The sequence below is a fragment of the Melozone crissalis genome, unplaced genomic scaffold (assembly GCF_028551555.1).
Source record: "Melozone crissalis strain CALT ecotype California unplaced genomic scaffold, PUWL_Pcris_2 ptg000018l_1, whole genome shotgun sequence".
Classification (NCBI taxonomy): domain Eukaryota; kingdom Metazoa; phylum Chordata; class Aves; order Passeriformes; family Passerellidae; genus Melozone; species Melozone crissalis.
The window spans coordinates 3,320,762-3,346,425 of NW_026535796.1; the positions used below are offsets into that span (position 1 = coordinate 3,320,762).

At 61.3% G+C, this 25,664-nt stretch overlaps 8 protein-coding genes across 13 annotated transcripts; 6 read left to right on the forward strand and 2 right to left on the reverse strand.

Moving 5' to 3' along the window:
- The first annotated feature begins 76 nt into the window (after positions 1-76).
- TKFC (triokinase and FMN cyclase) lies at positions 77-4,387 on the forward strand. 2 transcript variants are annotated; one of them, XM_054275121.1, is made up of 18 exons: positions 77-182; positions 816-862; positions 948-1,137; positions 1,209-1,319; positions 1,403-1,584; positions 1,655-1,733; positions 1,832-1,921; positions 2,034-2,068; positions 2,165-2,249; positions 2,324-2,413; positions 2,490-2,606; positions 2,778-2,897; positions 2,984-3,121; positions 3,380-3,486; positions 3,578-3,681; positions 3,759-3,792; positions 3,899-3,988; positions 4,069-4,387. In XM_054275121.1, the coding sequence occupies exons 2-18, from the start codon at positions 857-859 to the stop codon at positions 4,234-4,236; spliced, it is 1,746 nt and encodes a 581-aa protein (XP_054131096.1). In that variant the 5' UTR covers positions 77-182; positions 816-856; the 3' UTR covers positions 4,237-4,387. The 2 variants fall into 2 exon arrangements, with proteins under 2 accessions (XP_054131096.1, XP_054131097.1); XM_054275122.1 differs by having other exon boundaries at positions 79-182; positions 820-862.
- Positions 4,388-4,806: 419 nt separating this feature from the next.
- Positions 4,807-7,144, reverse strand: LOC128936314 (lysosomal membrane ascorbate-dependent ferrireductase CYB561A3). Of its 2 annotated transcripts, none has more exons than XM_054275153.1 (6): positions 7,061-7,144; positions 6,024-6,229; positions 5,753-5,961; positions 5,525-5,679; positions 5,150-5,306; positions 4,807-5,058 (listed from the first exon to the last, which is right to left on the reverse strand). In XM_054275153.1, the coding sequence occupies exons 1-6, from the start codon at positions 7,099-7,101 to the stop codon at positions 5,035-5,037; spliced, it is 792 nt and encodes a 263-aa protein (XP_054131128.1). In that variant the 5' UTR covers positions 7,102-7,144; the 3' UTR covers positions 4,807-5,034. The 2 variants fall into 2 exon arrangements, with proteins under 2 accessions (XP_054131128.1, XP_054131129.1); XM_054275154.1 differs by lacking the exon at positions 7,061-7,144 and adding an exon at positions 6,854-6,937.
- Positions 7,145-7,233: 89 nt separating this feature from the next.
- TMEM138 (transmembrane protein 138) lies at positions 7,234-9,708 on the forward strand. Its single transcript, XM_054275162.1, has 5 exons — positions 7,234-7,274; positions 8,044-8,265; positions 8,348-8,519; positions 9,241-9,316; positions 9,399-9,708. Exons 2-5 carry the CDS (start codon positions 8,138-8,140, stop codon positions 9,509-9,511), a joined length of 489 nt encoding a protein of 162 aa, XP_054131137.1. The 5' UTR covers positions 7,234-7,274; positions 8,044-8,137; the 3' UTR covers positions 9,512-9,708.
- Positions 9,709-10,169: 461 nt separating this feature from the next.
- On the forward strand, positions 10,170-11,582 carry TMEM216 (transmembrane protein 216). Its single transcript, XM_054275165.1, has 5 exons — positions 10,170-10,229; positions 10,414-10,515; positions 10,598-10,690; positions 10,900-11,101; positions 11,192-11,582. The coding sequence occupies exons 1-5, from the start codon at positions 10,217-10,219 to the stop codon at positions 11,205-11,207; spliced, it is 426 nt and encodes a 141-aa protein (XP_054131140.1). The 5' UTR covers positions 10,170-10,216; the 3' UTR covers positions 11,208-11,582.
- Positions 11,583-11,627: 45 nt separating this feature from the next.
- Positions 11,628-19,519, reverse strand: CPSF7 (cleavage and polyadenylation specific factor 7). Of its 2 annotated transcripts, none has more exons than XM_054275131.1 (10): positions 19,486-19,519; positions 18,756-18,876; positions 16,135-16,353; positions 15,587-15,690; positions 15,196-15,341; positions 13,567-13,972; positions 13,374-13,492; positions 13,135-13,300; positions 12,877-13,050; positions 11,628-12,744 (listed from the first exon to the last, which is right to left on the reverse strand). In XM_054275131.1, the coding sequence occupies exons 2-9, from the start codon at positions 18,807-18,809 to the stop codon at positions 12,882-12,884; spliced, it is 1,383 nt and encodes a 460-aa protein (XP_054131106.1). In that variant the 5' UTR covers positions 18,810-18,876; positions 19,486-19,519; the 3' UTR covers positions 11,628-12,744; positions 12,877-12,881. The 2 variants fall into 2 exon arrangements, with proteins under 2 accessions (XP_054131106.1, XP_054131105.1); XM_054275130.1 differs by having other exon boundaries at positions 11,634-12,796.
- A 10-nt stretch (positions 19,520-19,529) lies between these two features.
- Positions 19,530-21,451, forward strand: SDHAF2 (succinate dehydrogenase complex assembly factor 2). Its single transcript, XM_054275163.1, has 4 exons — positions 19,530-19,605; positions 20,066-20,274; positions 20,974-21,083; positions 21,164-21,451. The coding sequence occupies exons 1-4, from the start codon at positions 19,591-19,593 to the stop codon at positions 21,292-21,294; spliced, it is 465 nt and encodes a 154-aa protein (XP_054131138.1). The 5' UTR covers positions 19,530-19,590; the 3' UTR covers positions 21,295-21,451.
- Positions 21,452-21,551: 100 nt separating this feature from the next.
- LOC128936308 (uncharacterized) lies at positions 21,552-23,695 on the forward strand. Of its 3 annotated transcripts, XM_054275145.1 has the most exons (7): positions 21,552-22,159; positions 22,232-22,443; positions 22,851-22,930; positions 23,007-23,057; positions 23,186-23,266; positions 23,340-23,412; positions 23,486-23,695. In XM_054275145.1, exons 1-7 carry the CDS (start codon positions 21,873-21,875, stop codon positions 23,614-23,616), a joined length of 915 nt encoding a protein of 304 aa, XP_054131120.1. In that variant the 5' UTR covers positions 21,552-21,872; the 3' UTR covers positions 23,617-23,695. The 3 variants fall into 3 exon arrangements, with proteins under 3 accessions (XP_054131120.1, XP_054131118.1, XP_054131119.1); XM_054275143.1 differs by having other exon boundaries at positions 23,186-23,412; positions 23,486-23,686; XM_054275144.1 differs by having other exon boundaries at positions 23,340-23,686.
- Positions 23,696-24,527: 832 nt separating this feature from the next.
- LRRC10B (leucine rich repeat containing 10B) lies at positions 24,528-25,376 on the forward strand. Its single transcript, XM_054275150.1, has one exon. It carries the CDS (start codon positions 24,528-24,530, stop codon positions 25,374-25,376), a length of 849 nt encoding a protein of 282 aa, XP_054131125.1.
- The last annotated feature ends 288 nt before the right edge of the window (positions 25,377-25,664 follow it).

Below are 25,664 nucleotides of genomic sequence, written 5' to 3' on the forward strand. Positions count from 1 at the left end.
GGGAAGTGGGCGCACTGGGCCGCTCTAGCCCGCTAGGAGGACTTGGGAGGAGCAGACGAGAGGAGCCGCTCTAGCCCGCTGGGAGGACTTGGGGGGAGCAGCCGAGAGGAGCCGCTCTAGCCCGCTGGGAGGGCCGCGAGGAGAAGCCGATAAGGGCGGTTGAAGGGCCCCGGCGAGCGCAGGTGTGGAGGGGGATGCGCGGGGGGTCTCCCCCTAAACCCGCTGGACCCGCGCTGATCCCACCCTGGTCCCACGCCGTATCCCGAAGGGAGGGCCCCACGTGGGAGGGTGCAGCCCCCTCCCTGCAGCTCTGTGCCCCCCGAAACCTGGGGTAGGGGTCCCAGCTGTTTGTGGGGGGGAGCGTGGATCCGTTAAGGACCTGCACTGAGGGGAGATCCCTGAAGGTGGGAGTCCCTCATCACAAAAAAAGGGGTCCCTGTTTGGGGGGCGGGGGGTCCCATCGTGATTTCCCGCCTCGAAAGGGGGTCCCTCCTTGAAGGGGGAGCCGTCACTGCCCTCTCTCGCCCCAAAAAGGCGCCTGTTTCGGGGTTGTTCCATGCTGGCGCCTCATTCCAAAAGGGCGGCTTGGCTGGGTGCCGGGGGAGTGGCTCCATTCTGGCGCCTCATTCCAAAACGAACTCCCTGCCTGGGCAGGTGTCCCTGTGTGGGGACGACTCCAACGCCAGCCCCATTCCCACCAGACAGACACTCCCCATAGCATCACCATCACCCCAGACACCATCCCATCCCGCCCCCTTCCCAGCCCCCTCTCCGGACCGCTGTCCACTTCAGGCTGGACCTTGCCCTCTTTGCAGACAGATTCCATCTTCGGCTCCGAGTGCTGCGCTCCGCTCCCATGGAGGTGAGCCCGGAGCAGGAGGGTTGGCATTCCTATGGGGCTGGCATTCCTCCTTTGCCCATCCCACCGCTCCCCACTTTCCCCACAGATCCCCAAAAAACTGGTGACAACGGTGTCCAGCTGTGCCGATGACTCACTGGCCGGAGTGGTGGCCTGCAATCCCGGGCTCCGGCTGCTGCAGGGACACCGGGTGGTCCTTCGGGATGACCTGCAGGCCATCCGCGGCCGTGTGGCCCTGCTGTCCGGGGGGGGCTCCGGCCACGAGCCCGCCCACGCAGGTGAGACCCCCCTGTCCCACCTGTACCCCCCACTCACGGACACGGTGCCGAGCCCTCTTCCCTCTGCACAGGCTACGTGGGGAAGGGAATGCTGACCGGAGTGGTGGCCGGAACTATGTTTGCATCACCGTCCGTGGGCAGCATCCTGGCGGCCATCCGGGCTGTGGCACAGGCTGGAGCAGGTTGGGAACACACCAGGGTGGAATTCTGGGGTTCCTCCCGCCAGTGCTGCATCATTCCCGTTGTCTCCACATCCATCCTGCAGCCGGGATCCTCCTGATTGTGAAGAACTACACCGGGGACCGGCTGAATTTCGGGATGGCCCTGGAGCGGGCGCGGGCCGAGGGCACCGACGTGCGGATGGTGGTGGTGGGCGACGACTGCGCCTTCACCAAGCCGGGGAAAGCCGGGCGCCGCGGGATCTGTGGCACCATCCTCATCCACAAGGTTCTGCTGGGACCCTTCGTGGGGATTTGGGGAATTCTGGGGGGTCACTCACCCGCTCTGCCCGGGACAGGTGGCGGGAGCTCTGGCCGAGGAGGGAGCGAGCTTGGATGAGGTCGAGAAGAAGGCGATGGCGGCTGCCAAAGTCATGGGTGCGTTGTGTTATCCCATGGGAATGCTGTCCTGTGTCACCCAGCCCCTGAACACCAAAAATCCCCCCAGTTTTAACAGAACATTCCCACCTGCACAGGTACCCTGGGTCTCAGCCTGTCTCCCTGCAGCATCCCAGGATCCAAGCCCTCCTTCCAGCTGGCTGAGGATGAGATGGAGCTGGGGCTGGGTGAGGAGCAGCCCCTTGGTGTCCCTCTTGGGTCCCTGGAGGGTCCCAGTGTCCCTGCCCCCCCGGGGAGGCGTCACCAGGGCTGGGATGTGACACAGCCCCATCTCCGTAGGGATCCACGGCGAGGCTGGAGTGCGCAGGATGAAGGTGAGGGGGAAATCCTGCTGCTCCCTCCCCATTCCCAAATCCCCTGATTCCCAGACTTCCCCACTCTGCTCCTCCCCTCCTTCGTGTCCCCTCCAGATGCTGCCGGCAGATAAGGCTGTGGAGACGATGCTGACGCACATGACGGATCCATCCAGTGCTTCCCACCTGCCCCTGAAGCCTGGTGAGCTCCCCAGGACCCTCTGTGCTCCTCCAAACCCCCTGGATCCCAGTCTCACCCTGCCCCCTGCCCTGCAGGATCCTCTGTGGTGCTCATTGTGAACAACCTGGGTGGATTGTCCTGCCTGGAGCTGGGAATTGTGGCTGGAGCTGCTGTGCGCTACCTGGGTGAGCGCAGAGGGGAGCTTGGGATCCCATTCCCTGGCTCTGGCCGCTCTGGAGTGACCCTGTCTGCATCCTGCAGAGAACCAAGGGATCCGCATCGTCCGGGCCATGGTGGGATCCTTCATGACAGCAATGGAAATGGCTGGAGTCTCCCTCACCCTCATGCTGGTGGATGAGGAGCTGCTCAGGCTGATCGGTGAGTTCCCGGTGGGAATGTGGCCTGGGATTGGGGCACGGGGGTTTCCACATGCTGGGTGATGGGACACAAGGCTGGTGGGATGTCTGGGGGTGGAATTCCTGGCTGTTGGGTGTGCCAGTGAGGATCCAATGGGATCCTGAGCCACCACATATGCTCTGGCTTTTCCAGATGCCAAGACCATGGCCATGGCATGGCCCAACATTCTGGTGGGACCGGCGACCACCCGGAAGGAGGAGGTGCCAGCACCGATAGAGCCCCCCAGGAAGGCAGAGGATGAGACTGGAACTGGTACAGGGCTCCCATCCCTTGTCACATCCCCTGCTCCGTGCCTCAGTTTCCCTCGGGAACGTGCAGGCTGCATCTCCTCTCCGCAGGGCTCAGCACGGCACGGGTGGAGCGGGTCCTGCAGCGGGTGTGCAGCACCTTGCTGGATATGAAGGAGAAGCTCAACGAGCTGGATCGGGGAGCAGGTGACGGGGACTGCGGCCACACCCACGCCCAGGCGGCCCAAGGTAGGTGTGGGGGCCATTATCCAGGGAATTGTGGGGAATGCTGCCCTAATGGCACCTCCCAGGGGAGGGGAGCTCCCCGGGACATCCCTCCCTGGGACCAAGGAAACCTGGGTGTTCCTTCCTGTAATTGTATCCTGGAATGTTTCTGCATCCAGTGGCAGCTTCCCTATGGAACTGAGGGCTGTCCCTGCTTGTCCCCACGAGGGACAGGGGACTGCAGGGCCACCTCCAATCCCGTTATCCCTTCTATTCCCACAGCCATCCAGGAATGGATGCGCTCCCGGCCGCCTCCGGCTGCCCCAGCCCTGCTGCTCTCCTCCCTGGCTGATGTGGTGCTGGCGCAGATGGGAGGCTCCTCCGGAGTGGTGAGTGGGAATGGGAGTGGAGATGGGAATGGGGGAACACACCTGGGAATGGGGCCGTGTTTCCAGGCTGAGATTGATGGTATTCCCAAAGCTCTACGGGCTCTTCCTGACGGCGGCTGGCCAGAGCCTGCGTGGCCGCAGCGATGCCGGGGCGTGGGCTGATGCCATGGACGCCGGGATTGAGGCCATGCAGAGGTCAGTGCCGGGGCTGTGGAACCCCAGAGCCCCCTGGGAATCCCAATGCCCCCTGAATTTCCCTGCATCCCACACAGGTACGGAGGAGCCGCCCCAGGAGACCGGACAATGGTGAGTGCTGGGAGAGCCCAGGAGCCAGGAAGACTTCCAGGAGGATGCCAGGGAGTTCCCACCTGGCCTCAGCCCTGGCTCCCACACTAATTCCCACCCTTTGCAGCTGGATTCGCTGTTTGCAGCCGGACAGGCGCTGCATTCCCTGCGCAGTCCCGGTGCTGACCCGCTCCAAGTGCTGGCGGCAGCTGTCCAGGTATGGAGAGCTGGGACAGTGGGACAATTGGCTGGGAGTCCCTGCCATTGTCCTGGAGAACAGCCTGTTTTCCCCGGCAGAGCGCGGAGGCAGCGGCGGAGGCCACCAGGCACATGGAGGCTGGGGCGGGCAGAGCCAGCTACGTGCACTCATCCCGGCTGGACCAGCCCGATGCTGGGGCTGTGGCAGTGGCAGCAGTGCTGGGGGCGGTGCTGCAGGGGATGCGGGACCCCCTGGGCACCCAGTAATTACAGGGATGTGTGTCCCTAAAAACCTGTGTCCCCTTGTAGTGATCAAAACGGTTATCACAATAAACACTTGTCCCACCCACGTGACAGGGAGGCGTATCCCAACAACCCCCTGTGCTCCTTCAAGGATGTTTCTCAATAAACCTTAGGACGTGGCCCCCAGGAATCCTCTGTGTCCCCCATGCTAGCCTGGAGGGGTGAGTGGTGGAATTTGGGGGTGTGGGGGTGCCCCCCGTTGCTCCAGGCTGGGAAGGGAGATGGGAACAGGGATCCTGTGACTGGGGGAGGAAGGAAACCCAGGGTGGGGAGGGGAAGCCACAGAGCTCACATGGCTCTGGGCACGGGGTCTGGGGGCGAGTCTGAGAAAGGGGCAAAGGAGAAGCAGGGCATGATCCTGAATCCCGTGGGGTGACCACGGGGAGCTGTCCCATGTCTCCAGGCAACCAGCAGGGACAAGCCCTTGGAAGGGACAGCTTGGCTTGGCCAAGACCTACTCCCAAGCTCCCAGCTCCCAGGCCCTCCCTTGTCCCCAGGGATTTAAGTGCCAGAGCCCTGCAGAAGCCAATGTTTTATTCCACGTCCACGAGGCCCCTGAGTGGCTCCACCCTGAGCCGGATCCTCTGGAGTGGCAGTGACAAGGATGCTCCTCGTTGTCCCAGCGAGGCTCTGGCAGCTGCAGCTGCGGCGTTGAGGGATGGCACCGGCAAGCGCTGGGGTTGGGCATGGCCCAGGATCCAGGCAGGAGCTGGCACGTGGAGGCACAAGGATACAGCTTGGCAGTGCTGGAGATCCCTGGGATCAGCGCTCAGCAGAGAGCAGGGGCTGTGGGAGACAGGGATGAGCCGGGGTCCCTCAATCCTTCCCCACCCTCGGGACTGTGCTGGGGGGCAGCTCCCCCCAGCGCGTCCTGTACCTGGCGGGAGTCCGGGGAGTCAGAATCCGGGCGCTTCCAGCTGGGCCTGGCCAGGGCAGCCACCACCAGCACTCCAAAAATGAGGATGAGGAGCCCCAGGGTGTTGGCAAACACGGCCTCAGCCGGCAGGAGCTTGTATGCCATGGTCCCGTTCTTCCTGGAGCGGGGAAGAGAGGCTGGGAGTGTTCTGGATATTCCCAAACTCCCCCTCCAAACCTTGCAGGGAAGTGTGCAGGGAGCCACACACCTGAGGAAGTGCTCAGTTCCCTTTGCTCTGCGCTGGTCCCTCCCAGATCCAGCCCAAATCCACATCCCAAGTCCCACCATCCCTGTGAGGGATCTTCCCAAGCCCACCCCCCTGCCCCTGACACTCACAGGCTGAAGAAAAGCTTCTCATTGATTCCTGACATGCAGGAAGCCACCGACAGCATGAGGATGGTGGAGCCAAAGAAAACATGGATGGGCTTGTAGAGTGCCCGGAGCCAGGTGGGAGCCCAGGGCAGCAGGAACGCTCCAAAACCCGCCGCCCACTGCGGGAAGAGAACGTGAGGGTGGAAAACTCGGGATGCCGGAGGGATGGGGGGATGCAGGAGGGATTCCCACCTGGCAGGAGAAGAGCAGGACAGTTGCCAGCCCCATCCAGCTGTGCAGCGAGTACATGTTGGGCGTCCCTTGGGAGTTATGGAAGCAGAACACGGCCGCCAGCCCCAGCACGGTCAGGACGAACGCTGCCAACGCCAAGCTGCCGTGCAGCAACTTCCAGGGAAGCTTGGGGCCGCTCCACGTGTGGGGAATGCGGTAAACCAGGGCAGCTGTGAGGGGAAAAAACATCAGGAGGGAGCCGTGGCGGGATCCCCGCGCTCCCTCTGCTCACCTGCGCCGTAGAGCACCACCAAGCCCGTCACCATCAGCACCGGGTGCCAGTTGAACGTGCGGGAGCTGCCGTCCAGGGAGAAGCCCCCGCGCCAGTGCTGGCACCAGGTGCCCACCATGGCCACGCAGAGCAGTCCCAGCGCTCCCAGGAAGGCACTGAAGGGCAGGAAGGGCACGTCCAGCATGGCCGGGGAGCGGTGGTGGCACCTGCGGGTGAGCGAGGAGCCGGCTCAGGCTCCGGATGCGGTCCCAGGGAGGAGCCACGGAAAGAGGAACTGGGAACCCCTAAAGGGTGTGGGGGGGCAGCTGTTTCCCAGCCTGGGGAAGGTGACAGGGATGGAGCTGCTTCCCAGCCAGGGATGGTGGCCCAGCTCCTTCCCAGTCTGGGAATGGTGGCAGGGATGGATCCAGGATGGTGGCACCCGGGGGTGATCGAGGGGCCTTTTGGGGCTCTCCGACATTGCCAGGAGGAACCACGGAAAGGGGAACTGGGACGCTGAGGGGGTGACCAGAGTCCAGCTGTGCCCTGGACTGGGAAGGAGGCCAGTGATGGAACAGGACATGCAGAGCAGAATTCCTGGGCATGGCAGCCCAGGGAATGGCAGCAAGGGGCTCTCAGGGTCAGCTGTCATGGTCCCCCTTGCAGGAACCTGACAGCTCTCATTTGCATGTGATTTGCATGTGCCCCCAGAAATGGGTATTTCTGTCCTCTCTGGGGACGGGGGATGTCCCGACACCCTCAAATCAGCTGTCTCACGGGACATAGTGACAGGAAACGGGTGGAGACACGCGGCCCCATGGTTCCCCAAAATGTGGGACACAGAGACTCACGGATCTCCCAAATCTGGGGTACTCGGCGCCATGGCTCCCCGAAATCTGGGAACACGTGTCTCCACAGCCCCCCCCCAAACCTGAGGCTCCCCGGGACCTGGAACAAAACGCCCGGCCCTGACTCCACCCAAATCCCAGACCACGGGGTCCCTCGGCCCCTCCCAACCCCGGAGCCGCCCACCGGTCCTCCCAACCCCAGGGCTGTACCTGGGCCCCACCGCCCCCTCCTCGTCACTGGGCGCCGCCATCTTGGCGAGCGCCGCTCTGCCTGCTCATCTCTATGGTTTTCCCGCGCACCCCAATGTGCTGCCACAGAGGGGAGCGGCGGCCAGAGCGGCCCCGCGGGTCCTCCAGACTCTACTTCCGCCTTCACTTCCGGCTCTGGCGGCCGTTTCCATGGGGACAAAGATGGCGGCGGCGGGTGAGCGCCCGGGGCGGGGGCACGGTGGGGACCCAGCGGGACCCCCGGGACCGGGACCTCCGGCACCCAGCGGGGTTTGGGCGTATCGGAGGGGCGGCCCCGGGAGCGGGGAGGCGGCAGGGACAGGGGGAGAGGGCGGCGAGAGGGGGCCCGGGGGCTCCGCAGTGGTGGTTGTGAGAAGGAGGGGCAGAGAGTGATCTCTTCATCCCCATATCCAGCTCCTTCCCCCCTCCTGTCCATCAGTTTCGCGCTCCCATGTCCAGCCTTTCTTCCCCCGCGTTTTCAGCCGCTTTCCGTCCTTTCCCAGCCCCTTTACCCCCGTCTGTCACCATGTCTGCCCCTCAGGGAATTCAGCCCCCAGCACAGCTCTTTCCTGCCGGGACACGGGAAATCCCTGTCCCCTCCGTCCCTCTCCAGCCAGGATGATCCCTGAGGGGGCTGTTCCCGTGAGATATGTGTCCCACGAGGGCTGTACCTGCTCCGGTGTCCAGAAATTCCCGTCTGTCTCTCCTCACTCCTCTCTCCCTGTGCCCAGAGTGGGACATGCCCACACCTGCTCTGAACTGCCCATGGAGCTGGGAACAGCCAGGAGTAACCTGCTTGGACACTGCTTCTTGGGACTGCACGTCTCACTCATCCCTGGATTGCCTCACACGGGGATTGGGGTGCATTTCAGGGGCAAGGAAGACACTGGGGGAAAGAGAGGACGCAGCTCATTGGGTTTTCCTGGTTTCTGGGATCCATCCCAATCCCCGTGTTCCCCCTCCAGGTTTGGGATGTCGGGAGAGGCCCTGCTGCTCTCCCCCAGCGCCATGATCCATTGGGAATGCTGGGGCTGAGGGCTGCAAGCCCCAGGAAGGAGGATGCTCCAGCCCAGCAACTACAGCCTGGTGCTGTTCCTGCAGTTCCTGCTGCTTTCCTACGACCTTTTTGTGAATTCCTTCTCGGAGCTGCTGCGCACGGCTCCGGCCGTGCAGCTCGTCCTCTTCATGTGAGTACAGGGAAGGTGGGGAAAGTCCTGGAAGCAGCTCCAGGAGATCCAGGACCCCACAATCCCTCTGTTCTCCCGGCAGCATCCAGGACATCGCCATCGTCTTCAACGTCATCATTGTCTTCCTCATGTTCTTCAACACCTACGTGTTCCAGGCGGGGTTGGTCAACCTCCTGTTCCATAAATTCAAGGGAACCATCCTGCTCTCTGCAGCCTACCTGGCTCTGAGCATCTCCTTCCACGTCTGGATTATGGTAGGATGGCGTGGGCACAGCTGCTGGATTCTCCCAAGGGCTTCTTCCATGACCCCCAGCTTCCCACAGTCCTTTCTCACGGCCTCCCCCTGGAAGGTGTCCCATGGAAGATGTCCCATTCCATCACCCTGTGGTTGGCATGACCTCCTGCCCAATGCCAGCCCCATCCCAGCTCATTATTTCCCCAGGGAAAGCCTGTGCTAGCAGCTCCTGCTTTTTCTGGGATTAATCCCTATACCTGGGGGCAGCCCCTTCCCTTCCCACAGCTCTGAGGGCTGTGCAGGCTCCTGGATCTGTCCTGGCAGCACCTTCCCCTGTTCCTTCTTGGATAAACTGCTTCCTAGCTCCTTCCCAATGGAGCAGTTCCCATCCCCTGGACACCTCCTGGAGTTCCCTCCCTCCTGCTGCCCCGGAGCACAGGGAATGTTTGGGGGGTCAGGAGCCACAGCAGCTGCTCTGGTGCTGCCCACGCCGTCCAGGAGGGGGATTTGCAGGGATTTGCAGGGATCTGCAGTCTGAAGCCGGAATAGGTCCGGGCTCAATGCCTAAATCCCCTGAGCTGCTTAACCTTTGGGGTAGGGAGCTTCCCAAACTTCTCCAGGTGTCACTCCTGCCTTGATGTCCCTCCATCCCGCTCAGAACCTTTGGAATGGGGTGAGGGGTCTGGAAGGGCTCAATAAAACTGCTCCAGGGGTTACTCCCAGTTTTCCACCCCCCTCAGAACCTGCGCTGGCGTGACTCCAGCCGCTTCATCTGGACTGAAGGCCTTCAGACCCTGTTCGTTTTCCAGAGGCTGGGTAAGGACTCCAAGGATCAGGGTGGGATCCCACATCCTTTGGGGGTGCTGGGGGCCCTCTCTCATCCCGAAATTCCCTGCAGCGGCCGTGCTTTACTGCTACTTCTACAAGAGAACAGCTGTGCACCTGGGAGACCCCCTCTTCTACCAGGATTCTCTCTGGCTCCGCAAGGAATTTGCCCACTTCCGTGGCTGATGGATCCCCTGGAGTCTCCTTGCACTCCACCGGCTCTGTCGGGGTCGGTTCCGGCTCATCCTTTCTCTGGGGTCCGGCCCTTGGGATTTTGGGAGTCAGCAGGAGGCTTGTGGGGTGTCCCTGCATTTCAGGGCCACAGCCGTGGTTGGGACTGGAATATTTTTGGAAACTCTAAAGGAATAAATCGGATGTGTTTTCCAGAGGCTGCCGGGTGTTTGTGCCCACCCGGTGTGAGGGCTGCACTTCTCACATTGTACCCCAGCTCGGCGCTGCATGCGCAGCCGCCATTCCCGTGCTCCGGTGTGGGATTCCTGGGTTACAGTGAAGCCACCGGGATATTCCCGTGCTCCGGTGTGGGATTCCTGGGTTACAGTGCAGCCACCAAACCGGGATATTCCCGTGCTCCGGTGTGGGATTCCTGGGTTACAGTGCAGCCGCCAAACGGGGACATTCCCGCGTTCCCGTGTGGGATTCCTGTCCCGATGCATACCGGGGGCGGGGTTAGGAGGGAGAGGGACTCGAACCCGCCCCGCAGCGCTCGGTCCTCCAACCATAGAGAGGTGCGGCTAGAGCGGCAGCGCGCGCGCCGCCAGACCAGCGAGAGGGGCGGGCCATAGAGCGGCTCCGCCCTCACGCTCCGCGCCCTCGCCCTCGGCGCCCCCGTGCGGGCGAGCGCGGCGGCGGCGGTTCCCATGGAGATGGAAGATGGCGCCCAGGGGTAGGAGCAGGACCGGGGGAGAAACGGGGCATCCCGGAGGATACGGGGGGTACTGGGAGGAAGCCGGGCTGGGAGCGGCGCTGGGAACGAGGCAGGGGGGCGGCCGAGGCGCTGCAGGGCTCCGGGGGCCGCGCTGCCATGCCCGCCCCGTGCCCCCCCTCATGGCCGCCCCGTGTCCCCTCAGACCGCCATCGCTCCTCGGCTCCGCTGCAGGTCCTGCTCTTCCTCAACGGCTGGTACTGCGCCACATATTTTCTCCTGGAAGCGTTCGTGTTCGTGTACAAAGGTGAGTCCTTCGCTCCAGAACTCTTCCCGATCCCGCCGGGACGGGCGGGAATGTGGTGCTGAGGGCGGTGCTTTTCCTGCAGTGCTGCTCCTGCCCTATCCCGTCTCCAACTTGGTGTTGGACGTGGTGCTGCTCCTCCTCTACCTCGGCATTGAGGCCACACGTATCTTCTTCGGTGAGTGCCCCTGAATGCCAGAGGCTCCACAGGGAGTGCAGAGTCCCGGGACATCCCCAAAGAACATCCCTGGATGTTCAGGTTGGATGGGGCAGGCAGCAACCTGGGCTAGAGGAGGGTCTCCCTGCCCACGGGAACGGGACTTTTAATTCCCTACCTAAAACCCTGCCATGATTTCCATGGTCTGATCCCAACTCTGTGTTCCACAGGCTCCAAGGGGAACCTGTGCCAGCGGAAGGTGCCGCTGTCCCTCAGCCTGGCACTTACAGTGCCGGCAGCTGCGCTGGCCGTGTACTACCTGCTGCTCCAGACATATTCCCTGCGCCTGGAAGCGTTCCTGAGCGCCATCCTGCTCCTCTTCTACGGCCTGGAGCTGCTCCTGGGCGTCCTGGCACTCCTCTCCTTCTCCAGGTGCTGCATCCCAGGAACTGGGGGAGCCGGCGCGGGAGCTGCCAGGTTGGTTTGGCACCCACACATCCCTGTCTCTGTCCTTTCCCACAGCACGGATCCCTACTGAGGACACGGCCCAGGGACACAGGGGAGCATCACCCGTGCCAGCTCCACTTCCCAGCCCCGGGAAGGGGGAGGATCCCTCCTTTCCCACTGCCCATTCACCTGGTGCCACCTGGACACATCCCTCCCACCTTTGTCACTTCTGTGTGGACATATCCCTCCCATTTTTCCTGCTTCCCACTTCACCAGGGACCTGCTGCCACAGATTCATCCCTCCCTTTTCCCACTGCCCCCTGGACATATCCTTCCCACCTTTCCCATTCTCTAATCCACTTGAACTCCTCAGAGCTTGAGCCAGCTCAAGGTATGAAGAACCCTTTTTTTTTCTATGACCTCCTTCCAGAATAATTCACTATTTTCCAATAAATATTTATTTTTACTTGGTGCCCAGGAATGTGGGTCCCCCCTGGGAATGCTCAGGTGCTTCCAGCACCTCAGAGCCAGTTTGTGAAGCACAGGAACCCGCTGGAGGAGGAAGAAGGTGAGGGACAATGGGTGCACAGACCTCCCAGATCCCAAATTATCCCTCATTATCCCAAATCCCACCGTAGGAAGGCAACAGGAGCTCTGTGTAAAAGACTGACGTCATCTGAGTTTATTACACAATTCCAACCTATCCAAAGACAAATCTAATCACTGCGAGCAGGAGGGGCAGCGCCTCGCCGGGGCTTCCAGGGATTTGCTCTGCAATTAGGGGGGAATCTTTTCCCCCTTCCACTATTTGGAAAGAAACTAAAAATCTGTGGCGGTAAGTAAAAAAAAACCCGGAGCTCTCCTGCCGAGTGCTCCCACCTCGTGGGGCTTGGGAAAATCGGGGTGGTTTTTCCTGAATTTGGGTTATTTCAACTTAAAAAGACTTCCAGGGCCTGGGTTTTCCTACCCAAACGTGATTCCAGCCCTGGAAGTCACCCAGTGTGTCCCGGCTCATCCTGACCCTCCTGGGCTCTCCCTCCCTCTCCTTTTTGGGATTCTGGGGGGACACAAGGGGGTCACAGCCTGCCCTGCCTCTTCCGCTTCCTCTAAAACAAGGAAGGCTCTGCGGGAGGGGCCGGAGCTGCCGTCTGCGTGGGAATGCTGCTGTGGGGAATGTTGGGAGAGAGAGGATGACCCCCAACCCAGCTCCAGCCCCTTTTTCCCAGCTCCTGGAGGGTGAAGGGCCAAAGGAGGAGCGTGGCACAGTGTCCCACCAGGGCGATGGGGACGCGAGTGTCCCCAGGCAATCCAGAGGATGGCACGTGGCTCCTGATCCCAGGATCGGGAGCTGTGCATCTCCAAGCCCCCGAGCTGCACAGGGAGGGCTCCGTCTCCTCCGTTCCCTCCCGGACTGGGAAGGGCTCACAAACCTCCCTCCATGGAATAAAAGCACCATTTCTCTTTGGGTCCGAGTATCCACGGAGCGGAGCGGGATGGCCCCAGGAAGCAGCAGCAGTGGTGGGGGGGATTCCCAAGGCCACGAGGTGCGGGCGGGGGTCCCGCCCGGAGGGGGCTGCGGTGGCGAGGAAGGGACCGGGATGGGGCGGAGCAGCCTCGGGCACGGCATCCTGGTCGAGGTGAGGAGATAGAGTCCATTAAAAACCACTTCCTGCCAAATTCCTGTCGGGAGAGAGGAGAGGAATGGTGGGAGAGCCCTTCCCTCATCCCTCACGCTTCCAGGGGATTCCCCAGCCTCCCACCTGTCTCAGTGGTGCCGGTCCCTGTCTCTGTCCCTGTCCCGATGCCGCTCGTGCTCCCGGCTGCGCTCTGGGAAATAATCCTCGTGCCGATCGTCGCTGTGGAGCAGATCCCGGTGCCGCCGGCTGCTCTCGCGGGACCGGCTGGGAGAGCGCTCCCGGGATCGGTGCCTTTTCCTTTGGAGGAGACAGAACCCAAAGAGTGATTTTTCAGTCGCTCACCTGCAGGGAGGATCCCCTTCTCTGGATCCAGGGGGATACCTGGAGCTGCTGCTGGAGCTGCTGCTGTAGGATTTGGCCTCAATTCCATGCAGGCAATCCTTGAGGGAAGAGAGGAGGACGCGGCACCGCTCGTCGCTGGCCACGCGCGACTGCTTGATGACAGCGATGGCCGTGAGCAGCGTCTCGATGGCGTTGCTGTAATCCCCTGAGGAGCAGAGCAGGGGGTCAGGAGCGGGAATCCATCCCGGGACGGGGGACGTGAGGGACACGGGAAGTACCTGCGCTGGCGCCAGACACCGCCTTGGAAATGGCGCTGCTGGAGATGGCGCGGTTGCGGTTCATGATCTCCTCAAACTCGCCTTCGCTCAAGGCCGGGATCGGCGGGCCCAGCTCCCGGCTGTGGGCACAGCAGGAACGGGGGTTCAGCGGGATCCTCCCCGAGCATCCCAACCCCACTCCTGCCCGGCTCACCTGCTGTGGTTGTAGGGAGCCATGGCCTTGCCGTAGGTATCCGGAGGGGGTCCCAGGGCGGCGGTGGGCGGCGGGAAGAAGGCGGGATTGAGGTGCAGGGCGGGGGGCACGGCCCCCGGCGGGGGCACGGCCAGGGGCGGGGGCAGCCGGGGCGGCGGGGGCAGCAGGTGCTGGTAGGGAATTCCAGGAGGAGGCGGAGGGACTCCGAAAGCGGAGGAGAGGGGAGGCGGGGGGGGCATGGGGGGAGGGGGTAGCCCCATGAGGGGCAGCGCGGGGGGGCGACTGAAGAAGGGCAGGACCGAGGGGGGCTTCTCCATGCGGGCGGGGGGCAGCGCGTTCTCCGTCGGCGTCGCCCGGCCGTCCACCGCATCCACGGAATCCCGGGAGTGGGCCCGCGGCGGCACACCTGGAAGTGGCACGGGGAAAGAGCTGTGAGGTGCAGCTGGAGGGTGTCCGGGTCTCCGAGACCTCCTGCTCCTCCTCTTCCTCCCACCCCTGGAGGGCTGGAGGTGCCCAGAGGGAGATCCAGCCGGCCACACATAGCCTCCACTTCCATGTGTTTTTCCAAGAGGGGCCCAGCTTTCCAGCAAGACCCTGCACAGTGCCCTGGGGACAGGCAGGTCACAGGGACAGGAGCCAAAAGCCACAAGGAATGGTGAGAGATCCCCAAAGACATCCAAAGACCCGGAGAGCCTGACATCCACACATGGATTTGGAGAGGCCCAAGCGTGGAAGATACATGAGGGGACAGAACTCAAGTGCTGACAGCAACAGAGCTGCTGCTAGAGGAAGGAAAACTCAGCATTCCGAGAGGGTCAAGAAGCCTTGCTCTATCCAAAGAGGCACTGAGGATGAGACAGAAGGGGTGTGACAGGAGCCACAGCTCCCAGCTGTGCCAAAAGGCGGCATGGGAGCTCCGCTGTGCCCTGGGGGCAGCCGGAACTCGTCCCAGGGAACACTCCCTGCTCCACCAAAACTGCAGGGCAAGTTGGGACACAGCCTAAGCACCAAGCAGCCGATCCCCTCGGGCACCTGAGCCAAAGGAAGGGAGCGAAGCAACCCTGCTGGGAAGGGGGAGTTTTCCTTGCACAAAACATGCCAAGGGATCTACAACGACCAGAGCTGGCCAAGACCTCCTCAGACATGCTCCTGCCAGGACAATCCCTGCGGATCCCATCGCATCGCTGCGGAGTGAGGCCAGGACCACCTATTGCCATTGAGGGACGCCCACGGCCAGGCCCCAGCTGGAATATTCCTCCAGTGTTGGGCACCTTACCTCCGCAGGGATGGAAAAATTCTGGAGCAGATCCAGAGAGGAGCTACTAATAGATATGGAGGGTCTTAGCTATGCTGAGAGCCTGAAGAGCTTAAGCCCATTCAGTTTGGAGAGGAGGAGGAGGAGGCTACGAGGGATCTTCGCAGTGTGGGAGCACCTAAAAGGGGATCATAAAGACTCGGGTCAGGAGCTAATCCGGCTCAGGAATGGGAAAAACAACCCCCAGACGATCCTGGCAAGGCTTCCCCCCATCCCGAGGACTCGCTGGGCTGGGCCTGGCAGCTGATCTGGGGGGATTTGGGATGTGTGTGAGATGGAACCCCCACCCCGCCTCACACCGGCGCCGCACTCACGTTTGCGTGCCTGAGCCTCGAACTGTGACAGGTTCTGCCGGGTCGCCAGCCTCACCTCCACCTTGTCTCCGTTCAGGATCTTTCCAGGAAGCAGCTCCAGGAGTTTATGGACCGAGTTCTCGGAGGCCACCACCACCTCCGCGTACCTGTGCAGGAGAGAGGGAGGTTGAGCCCTGAACCTGGGGCAGAGACCTCCCCCAGACCCTCCTGCTTATCCCATCCCACTGTTCCACGCCCCCTCCTCACTTCTCCATGCTATTTGGGATGCTCCATGGATTCCCTGTCCCAGGCAGGAAAAGCACTGGCTGCTCTTCATCCTCCACCAAACAATGGATGTGGCTATGAGGGCCTGGCTCCCATCATTCCCACCCGAAATTCCATTGGCTCTCACCCCTTGGATTGGCCATTGGCTCGGTTCTCCGCGAATTTCAGCTCCACCACGTCATAGACTCCAATGGAGCGGATGGTCTGGATCAGCTGCTGGTCAGTCGTCCACTGAGGGCACAGGGAACAGGCTCTGGTATCCATGTCTGTCCCCAGTGTCCCCCCACCCACCTGAGGAATGTCACCCCCAGACTTCCTCAGGGAACTTAAAATCATCTGGAACAAGCCTTGGGAATGGATAACAGTGACAAGTTCTCCTGACAAGACAGAGCCTTCCCAAAACTGTTCCTGCATCCCTGAGCAGGAGAAGGCAACTCAGGAGCAGCACCCCAAAGTCACAGCTTCAAAGGGACATCAGCAGATACCCCAGCCCAGAAGCTCCTCAGGGATACAAATCCCTTTTCCCTGAGGATCACAAAGCCAAGCCCAGCTCACAATCCAGCTCAGGATCGAGGAGGAGTGGACCCCTCAAAATCCCTTCCCCTCCCCTAGAGAGCCCAGCAGCCCCTCAGAGGTTCCCCAGGAATCCCGAATTTCCCAGGAAGATAAGCTCACCCAGGAGAAGCTCCCGACATAGACGGCGGCCCTCTTGTTGCGGAGGCCGCTGTAGGTGTACAGGATGGCCGGGGGTTTGCTGTTGGGCTTGGGAGACGGCTCCTGACGGATCTCCGGAGGCGCTTCCGAGCTGCTGGAACGCTTTTCCTGGGGCTGGGAGCTGGCTGCTAACACGTCGTCGTAGAGATCCATCTGGTCAGCATTACTGAACTCTGGGTCCTGCTGGGAAAACGTCATGAGATCCTGCCTTGGGAAGGGCTTGGGAAGCCTTCTTTACTCCTTCCAAACCTGCTGTCCCAATTCCCAAGCGGAATTTCCAAGCTGAGTTCAAAGGTTTAAGGCCCAAATCACTTGGTTTGGGTCTATGCACAGTTGGGAATTACAGCCACCCCTTGCCTGGGCAATCCCAAAAAACAGGGTGAGTGGCTCTGATTTCATGGCATCATGAAATTATTGGGGTTGGAATAAGGACCTTAAGGATCATCCCATCCCACCCCCTGCCATGGGATACCTTCACTATCCCAGGTTGCTCCAAGCCCTGTCCAACCTGGCCTGGAACACTTCCAGGCATGGAGCAACCACAGTTTCCCTGGAAATCCATTCCAGGACCTCACCATCCTCACAGGGAAGAAATTCTTCCCAATATCTCATCTAAACCCCCACTGAGCTCCAGCACATTCCAAGGACCAGCCCACTTGGATCCCACACAATAGGACAAGACCCTGTTGCTGCCACCAGGAAGAAATTCCCAGTCTGGAGGGCAAGAATTCAGTGGTGGAAACCAAATGGTAGGCAAAACCAAATCCCAAATAGGGATAAGTCTATTGCTCCTTGGCAACACATGTGTCCTCAAAATCCAACTTTGGAATTGCACACCCCCCTCAAACCATGCCCAGCACCCCAAACTTGCTCATTTTTGGGAAAAAAGCCCTTTTTAGAATAGGAGCTCCCATACATTGGATCTGTCCCTTTGGTAGAGGAAGCTCAGGAAGCCCCAAAGCTGGGAATTCCAGCATGTCCTAGATCTGCCTCCCAATTCCCATTCTCTCCCAGGCTATATTTACTTTGGAATGTCCAGCAAGTGCTGTGTTTACTATGGATCCCAGTTCCTCGTTCAGATTGTGCCAGGTGTTTCATCCCACAAAATCACTCCATGAGGATCCATCCCACAGGAGCTGGTGTGCCACAAAAACCAGAGGTTCTGCTCCCAAATTTTCAATTCCAGGCAGTTTGGACAGTGTTTTCTGCTGGAGATACTCTGAGGATCAGGGAATTGCAAACATCCTCTTGGGAGCTGGACAGAGAAGGACACTCAGCACACACCTTTCCAAGGATTGTGGAAACCTGGGAATCCAAAAATCCAACCATTTTCCCTCTCCCTGAACTTTTGCATCCAGCTCTTTCCCTGGAGCTGATAAAAGAGTGATTTGAAAAGGGAGCTGTAGTTTTGTGTTCATTTCCCAAAAAAGCTCAAGTGTTTGGTTAATCCAACTCCCACGCTTCCACCTCCACCAGGAGCCTTTGGACACAGCCCAAGGCTGGAAGATTCCCGCCTGGAAGTTTCAGAAAGTCAAAACCAAAAATAGGAAGGAGGGGCTAGAGGAGGAATCCCTTGGAATCCCTCAGTTCTGCTGCTTAGGGGATTCAGCTTGGGAGATTTGAGGGATTCTCCTGCTCCCCATCCATGCACACTGAGTTGAGGTGCACAGGGATGAAGCTGGGCACTGGTAGACGGAATCACCACATGAGAATGTGGGATTTGGAATTACATTGGCATCCCTGGAGTGCCACAGGGACACCACAGCACCTGCCCACTGCTTTGATCCTGGCATGGATTCATTCCCAGTGCTCTCCTGCCACACATCCCAGAGGGAGGAACATGCCACAGTCATTGGCCTGGATCACCATTCCAGCTTTGAGAATCCTCCAAGCACTTGGTCCTCCCAGGAGACTCCATGGGATATTCTCACCCAGTAACCAGAAGAAGCTTCTCTTGATCACTGCAGGAGCTCACAGGAATTCCTTTCTCCATGGTGATTCCTTCCTCCGGGTGCTTTGCTTCCAGTTTCCATGACTTTTCCTCCTGCCAACTTCTCTCCACAAGCTTTCCATGGCAGTTTTGAATTTTCCAACATCTGCCTTCGCACTTGCTTTCCCATGTCCAAGAACTCCCTAAAATCTGCTTCTCCAACACCCCCTTCTTTCATCATTTCCTCCTGCGAATCCCAGATATTCCTGGGATGGGACAAGCAGCACAGGAACAGCGAGCTCCTGCACAGATTCCCAGCCTGGTGATCCCATGGATTTGGCTCCTGGTATCCCCTCACTGTGTAATTCCCTGGAAGTGCCTCTTCCAGCTGGGATTTCTCATTTTTCCAACCAGGACACAGCAAAGCTCCTAAATCCCAAACATTCTGTGGCCAGCCACGTGTCACAACCCCCAGGGAAACCCTTTAATCACAGCTGGAGGTGGCAGCCACCGAGATTTGGGAACGATTGGGAACTATCCTTCCCTCTTCCCAGCCACACCAGTTGCATCTTCCACCGGGATGAGCTGCAGGACACTGGGATCTCTTCCCGAAAGAAAAGGGGGGGATGTGCACCCCCATGCCAGCCCTCACCTGCGTGAACTCCTCGTCAGCGTAGATGTCAATCAGATCCACTCCCTCGGACATATTTCCAGAGGCGGGAAGAGCGGGAGCCCGGGCTGGGACCGGGCGGAGCCAGGACACGGAAGGTGCTCTGGGAATGAGGGCGCGGGGTCACTGAGGCCCGGGGCACCCGCTGGGGGCGTCCCCCCAAATCCCTGCGAGCCCCAAATCCCGTTACTCACCCCAGGCACTGTGTGCCCCTAAATCCCCTCTTCCCTCCAAATACCTGTGCTCCCCCCAATTCCCTTCTACCCCCTAAATCCCCTCTGCCTCCCAAATCCCCTCTTCTCCCTAAATCCCTGTGTCCCCGCAAATCCCACGTGCCCCCTAAATCCCTGTGTCCCCCTGAACCCCCTCGCTCCCCAAATCCCTGTGTCCCCCCAATCTCATTTCCCTCCAAATCCCGTGTCCCCCCAAATCCTCCCGTCCCTCCATATCCTGTCTCCCCTCCAAATCCCTGTTCCCCCCAAATTCCCTGTGCCCCCCACGATCCCCCACTGCCCCCCCCTTCTTTTCCGCGCCGCCCCGTCCCCGCCATATGCGGCCCTGCGGAGCGGCGGGGTCCGGGCTAGGGGGTTTGTGGGCAGGGGGAGTATGACGGGAGGGGGTGGCAGGTCGCGATATGTCGCGATAGGTCGCGCCCCCCACCCCGGGCCCCCCCTCCCCCGATCCCAGCCCCGCGCGCGCCGCCCGCGCTCACCGCCAGCGCCGCCGCGCCCACTTCCGGGCGTGGCCACGCCCACTTCCGGCACGCCTCGCCCCCTCCAGCCGGAGAGGGGGCGTGGCCAGAGCGGCGTCCGGCAAGATGGCGGCGGCCAGGGTGGGGGGGGAAAGGGGGAAAACTGGGAGGGCAAAGGGAAGGGGAAGGGGGAAAAGGGGAGAGGAGGGAGGGAGAGCGGGAAAACCAGGTTAGAATGGGAGGAAAAGGGTAAAAAGGGAAAGGAGGGGGTAAAACAGTGGGGAAAGAGGGTAAAGAAAGGGAAAGTGGGAAAGGGAAAAAACGGGGAGAGAGGGGGAAGGAAAAGGAGAGGAAAGAAGTGAGTTTGCGGGAGAGGCAGGATGGGATGAAAATTAGCGTATTGAGGGGGGAAAAGGAGGAGAATCTAAGCAGCCAAAAGGGGATTTTGGGGGGAAACGGAGGTCTGGGGGATTGATGGGGTCTGGGCAGCGGGGCTTGTGGGGGAGTGGGATTGGGAATCGTGTCCAGTAGGATTTGGAGAGGTCCCTGTGTGCAGGCACTCGCAGGCCTGATGTCCCTGTGCTTTGCCTGTTCCCTCCAGCTCTGCTCCCTGCGCCGGCAGCTCCTGTGGCCGCTGATCCCCCAGCGCGGCTACCGGGGGGATTCCCCCACGGATTCCGGGAAGGACGTGCTGGAGATCCCGCTGCCCCCCTGGCAGGAGCGTCCGGATGAGCCCCTGGACACCAAGAGAGCCCGGCTGCTGTACGAGAGCAGGAAAAGGGGGATGCTGGAAAACTGCATCCTGCTCAGGTGGGCTTGGCTCTGAGCATTCCAGGTCATTAACAGGGAAGAGTTCATTGAGGTAGGGCAGAAATCCTGGGGATAAGTTGCTCCAAGATCTTGCTGGTCCAGGATCCAGTGATGGAGTAGAGCTGGGAGGGCTCAGTGAGTCAAAATCCTTTGGGAAGGATGTATGTAAATCCTGGGACATGTGAACACAGGGCCAGTTGGATTTTGGGATTGAAGGAAAGATTGAAGGAAAGAGACAGAATTGTGGAGTTCTGGAATTATTTGGGTGGGGAAGGACCTTCAGGACACCTTTCACTATCCCAGGTTGCTCCAAGCCCTATCCAACCTGGCTTGGACACTTCCAGGGATGGGGCAGCCGCAGCTTCTCTGGGAAGTCCATTCCAGGGCCTCACCACCCTCTCAGGAAAGATCCCTTTTTAATATCTCATGTGAATGAGCACATGGAATCCTGGAATGGTCTGGGATGGAAGGGACTAAAGGGTCATCCAGTTTCACCCCCTGCCATGGGCAGGAACACCTTCCACCAGACCAGGCTGGGTAAGGGCATTCCAGAGCTTCTTTGGGAATGCTGTGCAGGTGTTTTCCCACCCACTGAGGTGAGGGAGGGCAGGCTGGGGGTCGGTGTTTTCCAGGATCACCCTGAGCTGGTTCCTGTATCCCAGCTCTTCCTTCATCTCATCCCAATCCATCCCTCTCCAGCCTCTTTGCCAAGGAGAACCTGGCGCGCATGAGCGAGGAGCAGCTGAACCGCTACGACCGCCTCATCAACGAGCCCAGCAACGACTGGGACATTTATTACTGGGCCACTGGTACGTGTGGCCGTGCCCTGGGACACCGGGGTGGCACCTGGGCACAGCACAGAGCTGATTTTTGCCTGTTTTCCCCTCAGAAGCGAAGCCCACGCCGGCGGAATTTGACAACGATGTGATGGCCATGCTGAGGGAGTTTGCCAAAAACAGGAACAGGGAGCAGAGGCTCCGGCAGCCGGACCTGGAATATCTGTTTGAGGCACCACGCTGAGGGAGGGGACGCCTCTGTCCCCATTCCCTGGGCTAGCACGGGGACGTGGGGCTCTGGACTGGCTTTTCCACCTTCCCTATGGTTTTCCTCCTCTCCCAGCAGCCTTTGGACATTCATGGAATGCTGAATAAAGCCCTGACAACCGGCCTTGCCTGGCTGCTGGCCCTGCCCCTCTCCTGCTTTGTGACATCGGGGTCGTGCCCTCGGTGACATTCCCAGCTCAATCTGGCACGTGCCACCTCACTGATGTTCCCAATTCCCGCCTGCCCCTTTTCCCAGGACCCCCAGGAGGTGACCCCACCCCGGGGCGGGGGCTCCCGAGGAGCTGGAGCGGAACATTCCCCGTGGTGCCCTCCAGCGACAAGCAGGGAGCTTGTCCCACCTCCTGCCCTGCGGTGGCAGCCTCCGGGAGGTCCCCGTTGTCGCGGTTACCAGGAGATAGAGTCGCGTTCCCCGGGCACATTCCACAGCTTCCGTGCCTGCCGGGAAGGGCCCGCAGCTCCAGTGCAGCTCCAGCCATGGCGTAGGGCCGCGCCTCGGGCCATTCCCGGCGCCAGGGGCCCGTTCCCAGAGCCAGGATGCCGTCCCAGCCGCAGGACTCGCCCGCCGCGGGACTGGGGACGGGCTTCCCCATGGTGAAGGGCTCCCCCTCCGAGCTCATGGGCTTCTACGTCACCAGCTACGAGGCGGCCTTTGGCAAGAGGCCCAGGGGGTCACCCCCAAAGGTGCAGGAGGGGCGAGTTGTGGCCATTGAGCCCCCCAGTGACAGGAGCATCCACCCCCTCCTCGGCATCCACACCGGCTCGGGATACGTCGTCAACAACTACTCGGAGCTCAGGTCCCTGCTCTGCCCGCACGTGGAGCGGTAGGTCCCCGCTCCAGGAGTTTGGGGGGGGCACCTTTTGGGATCACCCCGTCACAGCCATTCCCACCCCAGCCAGGACACCGACATTTCCACCACCGCCGAGGATTTCAAGGTGTTTGGGCGCCCGGAGTACCAAAGGATGCTGCCCGAGCACGTGGATGATCCGCAGTGTCAGTATCCCGCTGGCTTCTCCTTCTCCCGCCTCCACTTCGGGGAGGTGAGAGCCCCAAATACATCTGGGGAATACGGCATCCAGAGGTACTGCGCCACTCCTGCCCAGCCAGGTATGATTCTGGGGTCTTGGGAAAGCTCCAGCCTTAGTTGGAGGGTTTTGGGGTGTTGAGATCCCAGGGAAAGCTCTGTTCCCAGGAGATTCTGGGGTCTTGGTGATCCTCTGAGGATTTTAGGGTGGTAGGATTCCTAGGAAACCTCCAACCACAGGAGGGTTTGAGGCCCTGGGGGTTCCAGGCCCATCTCCAACATCAGGAAGGTTTTGGGATTATTGATGGTCCCAGAGACACATCCAACTCCAGGGATTTTGGGATGTCAGTGTTCCTGGAGCCCGGTCAGACCTCAGGAGGTTTTGGGAATGTTGGAGACCCCCTGCCCCCCTCAGAATGGAACAGGTGTATCCAGGTAATGCCAGGCCTGGGGACACAGGGTACATCCCTGCTCCATCTGCTCCCCACAGATGTCCCACCGAAGGCAATTGAGCTGTCGGGCGGCACTGAGACCGCCCCGAGGAGTGACCTCACCGTGCCAGAGCAGCCTGTGAGCCCTGTCCCCATTGTGTCCCCTGTCCCCCTCACCCCTCAGCACCCCAGGGAACACTTTTCCTATCCCACAGCTTGGTGTCGGTGACGGTCGGATGGATTCCTTTCCTGCCACGTGCAGCACTGTAAGCAAAGGGACGGGGTGGCAGGGGCAGGGGGACATCCTGTCCCAGTGCTCCCAGTGGGCTCTGAGGCAGTGGGAGCTGCCTGGGCATGGCAGTGAGCAGGATCCCATCCCTGTGTCCCCACACAGTACCAGCCTGCCATGGGCTACCCGGCCCCCTTCGCCCCCCCGGAGCTCCAGGTGGGACCCAAGGGAGTCACAGCCGAGAAGGTGGGTGCAGCCATGTCCCCTGTCCCATCCCTTTTCCCAAGGAACCATGCTCCCAACCCATTGCATCCCTCAGAAGCCGCTGGGGTATGGCAGTATCCAGAACCAGTACCTGATCCAGCACTCACAGATGGCCCCTGTAGCACCAGGTGAGTTTGGGGGGGATCACAGCCCCCAGGAGGAGCAGACACCCCTCTCACCAATCCCTCCTGGATTTTCCAGGCTGGTGGGCACAGACCCCAATCACCTGGGCCCCGAGATCTGTGGAGGGTGTCCAGATCCCGAGTCCCAGTGGCTTCAGCACCAACAACCGCCCCACCAGCCTGTGGCGCATCGATGACCCCCTGACGTGACCCCCCCCAAAAAGTGCTGCTGCATCCTGGGGATCCCATCCTCGGCCTTTCCCAAATCCCCGTAGGAGGAATAAAGACCCTGCACGATGCCTTTGGATTGCTCCCTCATTTTGGGGGTTTCCTGCATCCCAGAAAGCTGGCAGGAGGGGTTTGGGTGGTCGGGGGTGTCACCTGGCCAGCTGCCGCTGGAGGGCTGTACGAGCCCGGCTTTCCAGCTTTCCGAGCCGCCTTTGGGATGACACAGCTGATTTGCGGCAGGAAAATCCGGGCAGGGCTGTGGTGGGAAGCAGGAGGATGAGGAGGAAGGACCCCGCAGGGTGGGCAGCCATGGCACGGGGAGGGGGCGCTTGGAGAGGCTTCATCCATATCTTCCCTGATCATGGGGAACGGGATCTGTGCCCCAGGGAGTGGTTCCCGGCAGGGTCCCAGGGGATGTGCGGGATCACAGAGGGACTCCCCACCAGTTTAAGGACCCCCACCCAATCAATGCATCCACACACAGCTCAGGGAGCCCCTCCTGCCAGTTTAGGAATTCCCACCCAGCCCAGGGACCGCACACTCAATTTAGGGCCTCACACCGAATTCAGGGTGAGGACGCTGAGGCCAGGCTGCTGGAAGCGGGGCTGGGACTGCTGGGGTGCGAGGGTGTCCTGCCTGGTTTGGGGACAGAGCCGGGACAAGTAGGGCGGGAATGGGGCCGTGGGAACGGCGGGGCGGGACATGAATGGGATCGGTGGGCGTGGCCTAAATGGGCGCGAACGGCGGGGCGGGGCATGACTGGGACGGGGGCGTGGTCTTCTCCCCGGTGGCACGGGCTCCCATTGGCCGCGGCGCGTTGCCATGGCTACGGCGTCGCCCTCCCGCCGCCCCGCCGGGTCCGGTGCAGGTCCCGGTGCCGGTCCCGGTGAGCGATGGGCAGCGGCGGCTCCTCGGGGCGCGGGGTCCCGGTGGCGGCCGCCGAGGGCCCCGACGGCGTCGAGCAGCGGCTGGAGGTGCGGCGCCGGCAGATCCCGGCCGAGCTGTGGGCTCAGCAGGGGCTGCGGAAGCTCTACCTGAGCGACGCGGGGCTGCGGGAGGTGCCGGACGAGCTGGCGGAGCTGCAGCACCTGCGGACCCTCGCCCTGGACGGCAACGAGCTGATGGAGGTGCCCGAGGCCGTGTGCGACCTGCCCCACCTGGCCTACCTGTACCTGGGCCGCAACGGGCTGCAGGAGCTGCCGCCCGCCTTCGCCCAGCTCCAGAGCCTGCGCTGCCTCTGGATCGAGGGGAACTTCTTGGCGCACTTCCCCCGCTGCCTCCTGCAGCTGCCGGAGCTGCGCAGCCTCCAGCTGGGGGACAACCGGCTGTGCCGGCTGCCCGCGGCGCTGCCCCGCATGGCCGGCCTGCGGGGGCTCTGGCTCTACGGGAACCGCTTCCAGGAGTTCCCGCCCGTGCTGCTGCGCATGGATCACATCCGCGTCCTCGACCTGGACCGCAACCGCATCGCCAGCTTCCCGGACCTCAGCGGCCTGGCCTCCCTGCGCCTCCTGTCCTACGACCACAACCCCGTCCGGCAGCCGCCCTGCGTGGGGGATGAAGTGCAGCTGGTGGGGGACGGGGCGCAGGAATACATGGAAGCGCGGCAGGAGCGGCTGCAGAGCCTGCAGCAGCAGCAGGAGGAGGAGGAGGGCACCGAGGCCGCCCCGGTATCCCCGGAGGATGGGCCTGAGGATGGGGAGGGGGAATTTGCAGCCCTGACGGGATCTCCTGAGGAAACGTGAGCCGCTGTCCCCCTGAAGGGGTGCAGAGCCTCCACCTGCCTCCCAGGGAACTCCCATCTAGGGCTGGGAAAGGAGGAAGTTCACAGCCTCCACAAAGGAAAACCAGCGGTCTGAGGATCAGCCTTATCCAGCTGGGACAGCAGTGTTGTGTCCTGGATTGGCAGGGCTCATGGATCCCAGTGGTTATCCCACCTACTCCAGGATGCCTTGGGTTGGGATACAGCCCCTCCTTCCCTGAGGGATGATCCCACACTGCCACCCCACGAGAATGGGGACATTTCCACTCCT